This window comes from Seriola lalandi, unplaced genomic scaffold, assembly GCF_002814215.2.
Source record: "Seriola lalandi dorsalis isolate HSWRI2012SDOR001 ecotype SW California unplaced genomic scaffold, Sedor1 jcf7180002054945, whole genome shotgun sequence".
In the NCBI taxonomy this organism is placed as follows: Eukaryota; Metazoa; Chordata; class Actinopteri; order Carangiformes; family Carangidae; genus Seriola; species Seriola lalandi.
Genome location: NW_019525496.1, coordinates 1,564,759 through 1,574,045, shown reverse-complemented (window position 1 = coordinate 1,574,045; position 9,287 = coordinate 1,564,759). Strand labels below are relative to the sequence as shown.

Below are 9,287 nucleotides of genomic sequence, written 5' to 3'. Positions count from 1 at the left end.
GCTAGGGGCTAAGTAAAGCATTATGTAAATGAGGGTCCTCACTAGGGGTGGGAGGAAACACCTTACAGATTGATACTATCTATTCAAAGTCTAAGAATCATTATTGAAAGATTCATTGGTTTTACAATAGATCGTATTTTGTGCACATGAACACTCAAGAATTCACACCATAAACATACTTGGTAACTAATTAGATAAATAAGGTAATACATAAATAAACCATTGTGTTTTAAATTGCATTTACAGACAATAGCACTGTAAGTTTGGCATAAACTATTTTAAGTATAAAAAAGCATTGGTTTTAGTATCAATATCTGTGATTCTGGTAGGCTATTACTGGTATTACTTGGTATCAGTTTGGATTACCCACCATCTTATTTGTTGTTACCACCTAGAAAACATGTTTACACTCTCAATGTCAACACAAATGTGTGTGTGTGTGTGTGTGTGTGTGTGTGTGTGTGTGTGTATCTAGTGTCAACTCTCTCAGCTCTCCCCTAACAAACAGACTTGTATATCTTTTTAGTCATAAATCTGCTCTGGCTTTGTTCCTCTGACAAAAACAATCATACTATGTAATAGGAGGGGCGAGGCTGTTTTTTACCAACAAAAAGTGTCCTCTCACAGAAATGGGGGATCTTGTACAAAGAGGCATTCCCTGAAGATTGGCCTCTTAATCATAGTTTTTTTTTTTCAAATACAGTCATCAGTCATGTCAGCACCATTATTAATTTATCCATTCATCTAGGTGGATTACTCAATAAAAAGATTCGTGTCCTTGTAGGAGGATGACGAATACATGTGTAATAACGCAACACACGCTACGCGCACGCGCACACCCTACTACCCCCCCCCCCCCCCCCCCCGCAGAACTGTACATAGAGCTCGGGGGCTCCGCGGGCAGCCAATGGCGACACGTTGTTTTACCCGTGACATCATCCGCCACCCCTCTTACTAAAGAAGGAAACAAACATCCATCCAGAAGGAACGGGAGACGGAGAGAGAAAGAAAGAGAGGCAGGAGGGCGAGGAAGGGACAGTTAAACCCATCTAAACCTGCCTGACGGAGGACAGCGCCACAGAAACACAGCCAGACACAGAAACGGACGTTACCAGGACCCTGAAACCCACGACCTTTTTTCTTCTGCCAAGACAAACGGCCACTTTCCCCCCCCCCATCGTCGTCGTCTCGCGAGAAACTTCATCGATTTTTAGCAGGTGATGATCTTGGATTATTGTTTTGTTTTTGTTTTTTCTTAACGACAAGGATGAATTTTGAAGTGAGCTCAGCTTGTCGAGGTAAACAACGAAAAGAGGGGTGTTTAAACTAAGCTGATGGTCGGTCATGGCGACCTTTAACGGTGGATTGAAAGGTCAGGTGGTGTGTGCGTTATGGTTTTGTGTGGTAAACAAGCTTTTTTTTCTTTCTTTTTTCTTTTTTTTTCCGGTTGTTTGCTGGTGGATGTTGTCACCACCAACACTACCTCTATCATCTCATCCTCCTTAATGGAAATATCACAAGCACTCGAACGTGACTCGGTCTGTTCGAGGGGAAAAACAAGGGAGGGAGCTAGCTAGTGCTGGTTACTGTCTCTGTTTTTCTATTTGCCTGTAGCTGGGGGATGGGGAACCAAAGCCAGCTAATTCCTGTCTACAAATAGAAAATTCATAAGCCGAATAGGCAAGTAGAGCGAGAGAGTTGCTCTGAAATTTCTACAGAGCATTTGCTTAAATATTAAATGAAGTGCCAGTACAGCTCTGCCCGGTGTTTGCAGTAGTTTCAGCTTTGGAGAAAACGAGATTTGCTCGGTGTTAAGAGCTATGTGGCACCACCAAGTCGTTTCTAAGTACTTAAGTGTGATTATATAATAGAGGTTGTTCTCAATGCTTCGTTGAAAATACGTAGAAAAGGTTTATTAATAGAAATGCTGCGAGAACGAGGAGATACAAAACGATGTCTAAACAGGAAGCAGAGAGATTGCAGACAAAGGGAGAAAGAAGAAACAAAGGGAGCAGAGACCACAATGTCTAGACTGTGGGTTATTTCAGAAAACATCAGTGCTGTTTCCTTACCATCGCCTTTAATGATTATTTGCAACATTTTGCCCCTTTTTAAAGAGAATAATCACTGTGTGCTTGTAACAAAACAACAGGCTTTTTTCTGTTCTGTCCTTCAGTGTGACTCAGTAGTTTTTACCCCAGCAGGGCCTGAAATATGAGCTAAGCTTGCGGCTGATATAGGAGCACAGTCTTCCCCTTTTGTTTGCTAGAGATGATCACACCTTTGTCTTTCAAAGTGCGTTCAGATGTTCACCCCATAGAAACCAAATGGCACAATTTCAAGTCCGACAAGTTTTCATATTTTAATGTTGAGTGTTTGGATTTTTTGTGAAAGGAAGTTGGTGGTGAATGATTGTGACCGGTAATCTCCCCCTGTACTGGAAAGCCCCTGACTTGCCCTGTCTGATGTATTTTACAATACACAACACGTGATAAATGGCATAGTCTGGTAGTTTCATCTTCCTGCCAGTGTCAGGAAACGAGACACAGGGTATTTGTTATGCTTACTAGCAGTAATTACTAATATAACTGTTAATTAATCAAGGTTGATGAGTGATGATCCCCAGTTGGTGATAATGACAACATAAACAAAAATATGTTATATTTCATGAGCAGCATGTGTGCTCTTTTCTCTCTAAAAGACCTCCTTTGATCATTAAACATTCAAAACTTCTCAAGTATGCAGTGTGTGTGTGTCAGGTTGAAAGCTAGGCACATTTAAACATGCTCAGCCTGGGTGATTTTTACCTCCTACCTTATCCCTGTTTGTGAGAAGTCTTAGTAAAGGGTAGGTTAACATGCTTGCTGTTTGTCTGACAGCTGGGGCCAAACGTGACAGCTGAACCACACTGTCCATTGTTCCTTTGTGTCAGAAAGTCAACAGCCATGGTTAATCTGTTAACTGCTACGGGCCTTGTCATGTTTGTTTGTCGTTCCTTTTTGGTGTACTTTTTGTTGTCAGCTGTGATGTAGTCTTGGTTTAAATTGATATCCTTCTTTTTAGGGGCTGTTTTAGCTCAGAGACCTTGTCCAAGAACATGTAATCTAGATGTGTAGCTCAAATCTTACAATCTAAATGTAGCTATCTATATAATAAACTGTTGTTACTGGGTTTAAAGAGACTGATTCTGCTGGTCATTTGTTAAGAAAAAAATCTTTCAAGCTACACCATTCATACCAACCTCTGGCTCAGACCTCATGTCTGATATTTTTCAGCAGTCAGCAGTTGAACATGTGACGCACAGGGAGAGAAGGTCTTTGTGGGCTTTTCCAAGGAAACCCTTTGTTGACACGGCTGGGATAGCATGCAGGGGCACAGAAAGAGAGGAGGAAGGAGGGGTTGGGTGGGGGGTAGCTGAAGATTTAATAGCACTTGTTGGTGTGATCAGTATACCTCGAGTGAGTTGACAGGACGTTCTGAAACAACTGCCAGCCTCTCCTGGAACATTAAGCTCGCCTGTCCTGTTTGTGTCTGTGACCAGAATATAGATGAGCAAGCAGCTGCCATGTTAGAGCACAACAGGGCCAAAGGTTGTTTACAAGGGAAGTATGATACTGTTGCCAGATGCTTGTTGTGTTTTTTGAGTCTAGTATCAGTTGATCAGATGATTTGTAAAACAGCCAGGGCAGGACTGGCAGACAGGATACCTCTTAACTAACTAATCTAGTCCTTCCTGTCTGTCTGTTTGTTCATTCACCATGGTGTTTTTGATCTGTTGCCTCACAGGCAGCGTCTCCCACTATGCAACTTCCTGCTGTATTGCATTGCAGCAGGACGGGGCAACAACGTCATAGGGCTACACGTTTCACCAACTTACGCACATACACGCTAGTTTTCTGGGCGTATGTGTGGGGAGAAATGACTCTGGAAGTTTTGAAATGCCTTTTGTGGCAAGAACCACGGGGTGGGGAGGGGAGTACTTTCTGAAACTGTCGACCTGCTTTGTTCATTCTCATTCATTATCTTGGTGAAGACTGAATATTGTTTTACCCAGTGTGTTGTTTTTGTTCTTTGGCTGAGATACTGCTAGTGAGTCTGAGCGTCATTTTTTGTCTAGATAGAGGCGGAGAATAGGCCGTTGAGGGAGTGGTAGTTATTGTCAATAATTGTTTTTGTCATAATCATGACACACAATTACTTCATAAGTCATAAGGTTTCAGGTTAGCCCGGAGGCCTATTGTTCAATTGTGACCTTTTTCATTAACATAAAACATAATTGCCTTAAGTTATGAGGAAATGACTATAACTCTGTGTCTGTAATTAGCTACGAGGAAGGAAGACATTATACAAGAAAGTTTAAAGAAAGCGGTTCACAGATATGAAAATGAGGTGGGTCAAATTCCAGGAAGAGCCAAACTGTTCTCAGAACTGTGAAAAGGGGTGAAGGGGTGGAAGAGATGGAGGGAGGGAAGGGGGACACAACAGTGAACAAAGCTGTGGGACAGAACAGAGTCCAGCTTTTGCCAAAGGTGCTGAACAGAACACACTGAGTGTTGTTTGTTCTCTGGGCTTCCTGTGGTGAAGCGTTCATTACTGTATTCATGCTAAAGGGCAAGTCAAAACAGGCAGGCATGTTGTTCTTAAATTTTCATAATACGACTCTCCTGTTATCTGTCGGCCCTGTTGACACTGCAACACACAGGGAAATGTGTCCTGTGATGGAAAATGTTTTAGCCTTCAGTTGTATCCGACATCAAGGTGTTCATGCAGAAAAATGCTTTCTATGTGTGCGTGTGTGTTTTAATAAGCATTCTCACTCTGTCTCTCTTTTATTCTGTTAGCAATGGCCCAAGAGACGAACCAGAGCCCGGTGCCCATGCTTTGTGCCACAGGCTGCGGTTTCTATGGCAACCCGAGAACCAATGGTATGTGCTCCGTATGTTATAAGGAACACCTGACACGGCAGCAGAGCAGTGACCGCATGAGCCCCCTCAGCCCTATGGGTAAGACAGCACACAAAAATACACTAAAAACAGATAGTATGCAATCCAGATTGATTACAGAGGCCATGTGTTTATGATGTAAACAAATAAACGAGGCTCGTTCTATATATTTTCAGCTAGAGATAAGGAGTGACTTGAGGAAGTGTAGACATTGTTTTGAAATACAATCAGTTCTAGGCCAGTCAGTGTATTTTCCCAGCTCTCCTCCCCCTTGCCCTCCCTCTCTGTTTTTCCACTCTGTGTAATGAAAGACAGCTGTTTTTCTTCATGACACTGTTCAAGGTTTGGGGGGTGTTCACTCCTTTTAGACATTTATGATGTCAAACAAAAAAAAAAGTATTCCTCTCTGACTTCACCCATGATTATACATTTTTTTGTACTTTGTATTGATTGTAAACAATTCTGTTTTCTGTTTGAGTTTTGTCTAATGGAGTTCTCTCCATTCTCATCCAGGTTCAGCTGCTAGTCCTACCTCAGAGGCCTCAGCCATTCAGAGACTAGAAGCCAGTCTAGCCAAGGTTGATGCCTCCCCCGCCTCTTCACCCGACATGTCTAGGTCAGTGTTGGATGTGTTTGACTGTTCGAGGTTGTTCTTAAAATTGGAGAATATGTGAACTGTTGGTTGACTGGTCTCCTGCTCATCCCTCCCTGTCTCCCTTTATGTAAACCTTCAGAACTATTCAAGGCTCTCTTCCTGTGACTCAACAAATGACAGAGATGAGCATCTCGAGAGAGGACAAGCCAGAACCCCTAGAGCCTGGTAAAACTCACAGACACGCATAAAGACACTTGAAGTTAACAGACAGGCGAGCAGACATTAGACACACATGCACGTGACTTCTTACATACAGACTTCTTAAGGCAAACATCACCCCATAGAACCCACTGTAGCCTCAGTTTATTTTTAATGCTTCACTGCATACCTTAAGCCCAACTGTTGGTTTTACTTACAGCCTCCAAGAAAGAGAGGCTGCCTAAAAATAAATCTGTTTAAAAATACCTCCACACCAGAGGGCATTCTCAGATTTGATGCAGACTGCCAGAGGCTTTCTCAGAGTAATGCGCTAGTTTCTGCCAAGAACGAGACAGGGCAATTTACAGATAAGGAATGCACTAATTAATATCGTTTAGGACTAAAGTACACAATTTCAGTTGCCAGTGTGTTTGCATGTCATACAGAAATATGAACAAAACTCGTTCATCTGCTGCTTGCAGGTTAAAGATATCAGATCATGGTAAATTAAACCCAGCATGACTAATATGTATGTTTTCCCCCTGTTTTGTCTTTATCTGTAGTTGTAAGCCAGCCTGCTGCTTCTAGCCCTACTCCTGTAGCTTCTTCCAGCAGTGAAGAAAGCAAGGGTGACACCCCCAAACCTAAGAAGAACAGGTGCTTCATGTGCCGCAAAAGGGTGGGCCTCACAGGTGAGCAAGGGGGACACGACACGAAGGGGCAGCTGATTCAACACATTATTATTGTCAGTGATAACTGTTTTACTGGTCAGAGATGGAAAGACTAGGAGTGTTCTTAGCACCTCTCTTGTGTAGTTGTTCACCTCTCTGGTTCTAGCTTTGACTCCTTACCTTTGTGTTTCCAGGCTTCGACTGTCGCTGTGGCAACCTGTTCTGTGGCATCCACCGGTACTCCGACAAGCACAACTGTCCATATGATTACAAGGCCGAGGCTGCCGCCAAGATCCGTAAAGAGAACCCCGTTGTGGTGGCTGACAAGATCCAGAGAATATAGATTTGACAAAATCAGGAGTGACGGCAACGATGACAACACCTTTGACAAAGACTGGAATATGAGTGTGAACCTTTGAAATGAGCACTGGCATGAGTGAGGATTGAAAGGACTTGATTTACAAAATTACAACCTCAAGAAAATAATGGGAAAAAAAGAAGAAAAAAATGAAAAGATCCTGTCTGAGGGAGATGCATGAATGATCACTTTTCTCCTTTTTTTGATTAATTCATTAGTTTGTTTTATCCTATTTTCTGTGGTGTGATTTTTGCCGCTGTTGAGTCCTTTTTTTTTTCTAAGAATATGTATTGTCTTATTAAAAGCAGCCCAGGCTAACTGTCCAGGATATGCTGTGCTCCTCTCACCCTAACCAGGCGCCATTTTGTGCCAAACCGTAAACAGCCATTTTACTCGGACCCTGTCATGTGTCAGACACTGGCTGGTCTTTCAAAGCGTTCAGACTACACAGTAACAGTCCACAAGAGTTGTGTCCTTCAACGTTTTGAACTTCGTGTTCCCTGCCCTGTTGCTACTGGAGTCAGTCAATGTTTGGAGAACCGTACAACTGTCCCCCACCATGCACAAGGGGCTTTGTTACTTTGTCTCTGTCTTTCCTAGCTTTACCTACCTCACAGCTGCTGCGTTAAGCTTTGTCGTCTTCCCTTTTACTTTGTTTTCATCAGCTTTGACCCCAGCAGAACAATGGATCATCTTGATAGTCAGCCTCAGTGACCCTGTGATCAAGTCTGTGTCGACTGTGATCGGTTTGATTGTGACGAGGCTGCTTCCATTATGGCTGGAGGTATCATGCTAGACAGGGGCAAACAAATTACTCCACGTTTCACTGAGTCTAAACATTTTCAATGGATATAATGGGTAAAGGAGTTCCCCAACTGGTCTGAGCTCAGATTGTAATCTCAGACGCCTGGTGCAGGGCTGTGTGTACCGACGTGTGGCCTGAGAGGAAGGATGGCACCCTTCCCTGGCAGGGCTGGTAACTTGGTGACTTTAGGCTACAATATTGTAGGGGCATGAATGAATGGGATAAATGCATGAGTTACTCTACATCTGCATTAGTGTTTCAGAAATATTTGGCATCACTCAACTTAGGGTTTCCGACATTTTATTTGCTGAGAGACAATTATCTGTTATGTTGTAATAGCTTTTTTTTTTCTCTTCCATTGATATTGTACTGATGTTAGCGCATGTATTCAGTGCATTTGTGGAGTTAGAGTATGTGAACCATGATTTTCTTTTCTGTTTTATTTTTTAAAATGCGCTAACAGAACGTTCATGTGAGATGTGTGTGTGTGTACGCGTGTGTGTGTGTGTGTGCGCGTGTGTGTACGCGTATGTGTGTGTGTGTGCGCGTGTGTGTATTTGGGTGGGTGGGTGTGTTGTTCCCCAACCCTTTTGTCTTTGGAGCTACCCGGTTTATCAGCACATGTTTACAGAACTACAGGAGCATGCCAGAGCTAGATTTATGAAAAATAATAGATACCAAGATTAGATGTAACTTCTCATCTGTCTAACAGCTATTGGTCTGTGTGTCTGCTATAGAGCACCGTAGAGAAGTGTGCGTGTGTGTATTTGTGCGCGTGCACGTGCACATACCTGTGCAAAAGTGTGTTTTCATGGCTGCCTGACACATTGAAACCCACGTATGTTTGTGACTTGTGTTAATCCCCTTTTTTTCCTCCCCTGTAAGGATGTGTTTTTCATTTAAAAGATAACTGTATGTATCCGTTTGAGTTTTTCCTTTCTGATTCTTAGTTATATGCAAATTTGTACAAAAAATGAAAAAACAACAAACTGTGTTGATATTTATGTATTACATATAATCTTGCTATCCAGCATTACGACAGAATAGTATCATGTAAATAAAACTGTACAGAGAGACATTACCAAGCCTCATTGTGTGTTGACTTGCACAGCTCACCATTTCTCAGTATTGTTGGAGTTTTAGTAAAATGTGTTTGGCTATTTCAACCTTTTGTTTTCAACAGTTTCACACAGTTTATGATCCTTTATGTGGAGATAAACCCGTCGGAGTCATCAGGTGCATTATATTTTAGCACAGTAAATATGACTTTGAAAATGAGGCTGTTTTGGGAAGATGAAGTTAATGATGAATCAGCACAAGCTGGTGAAGAGTGAACGCTGGAACTAATTTGAGTCAGGACAAGAATAGTGTAGGAGCCACATGTCAGGAACTCCAGCATTGCTCTGTAATACTTTACCTAGGCTAACCCGGCCTCTTTAGCGTCCTCGTGTTAATACAGAGAGCTGGCAGCACAGGCTGTAAACTTTGCTCAAGAGACTTTTTTCCAAACCATGTCTGGGTCACACAGGAAGTATTAATCCCCAGACCCTGGAAGAAAATGATCCTGTTCCACTCGATCTAGGCCAACGCTGTACATGCAGGACACACATGATGTGTGTGTCTCAGAGACGATGTGTTTTCTCGCACTCCTGTCAGGAGCTCCGGGGGCAAAGTGTGTTCACAGATGGCATCATGGCAACAGCTGCTCAGACAGCTG

At 42.6% G+C, this 9,287-nt stretch overlaps 1 protein-coding gene across 2 annotated transcripts; it reads left to right on the top strand.

The window, feature by feature from the left end:
• Positions 1-969: 969 nt before the first annotated feature.
• Positions 970-8,651, top strand: zfand5a (zinc finger, AN1-type domain 5a). 2 transcript variants are annotated; one of them, XM_023394008.2, is made up of 6 exons: positions 970-1,298; positions 4,842-5,003; positions 5,457-5,559; positions 5,678-5,763; positions 6,300-6,428; positions 6,602-8,651. In XM_023394008.2, exons 1-6 carry the CDS (start codon positions 1,268-1,270, stop codon positions 6,748-6,750), a joined length of 660 nt encoding a protein of 219 aa, XP_023249776.1. In that variant the 5' UTR covers positions 970-1,267; the 3' UTR covers positions 6,751-8,651. The 2 variants fall into 2 exon arrangements, with proteins under 2 accessions (XP_023249776.1, XP_023249777.1); XM_023394009.2 differs by having other exon boundaries at positions 971-1,217.
• The last annotated feature ends 636 nt before the right edge of the window (positions 8,652-9,287 follow it).

Excerpts from the sequence above, each read along its gene's own strand:
- zfand5a (XM_023394008.2), top strand. The coding sequence starts at position 1,268 with ATGAATTTTGAAGTGAGCTCAGCTTGTCGAG. Across the intron at positions 5,560-5,677 it reads TCTTCACCCGACATGTCTAG|AACTATTCAAGGCTCTCTTC; the intron begins GTCAGTGTTGGA and ends GTAAACCTTCAG. Across the intron at positions 6,429-6,601 it reads CAAAAGGGTGGGCCTCACAG|GCTTCGACTGTCGCTGTGGC; the intron begins GTGAGCAAGGGG and ends TTGTGTTTCCAG.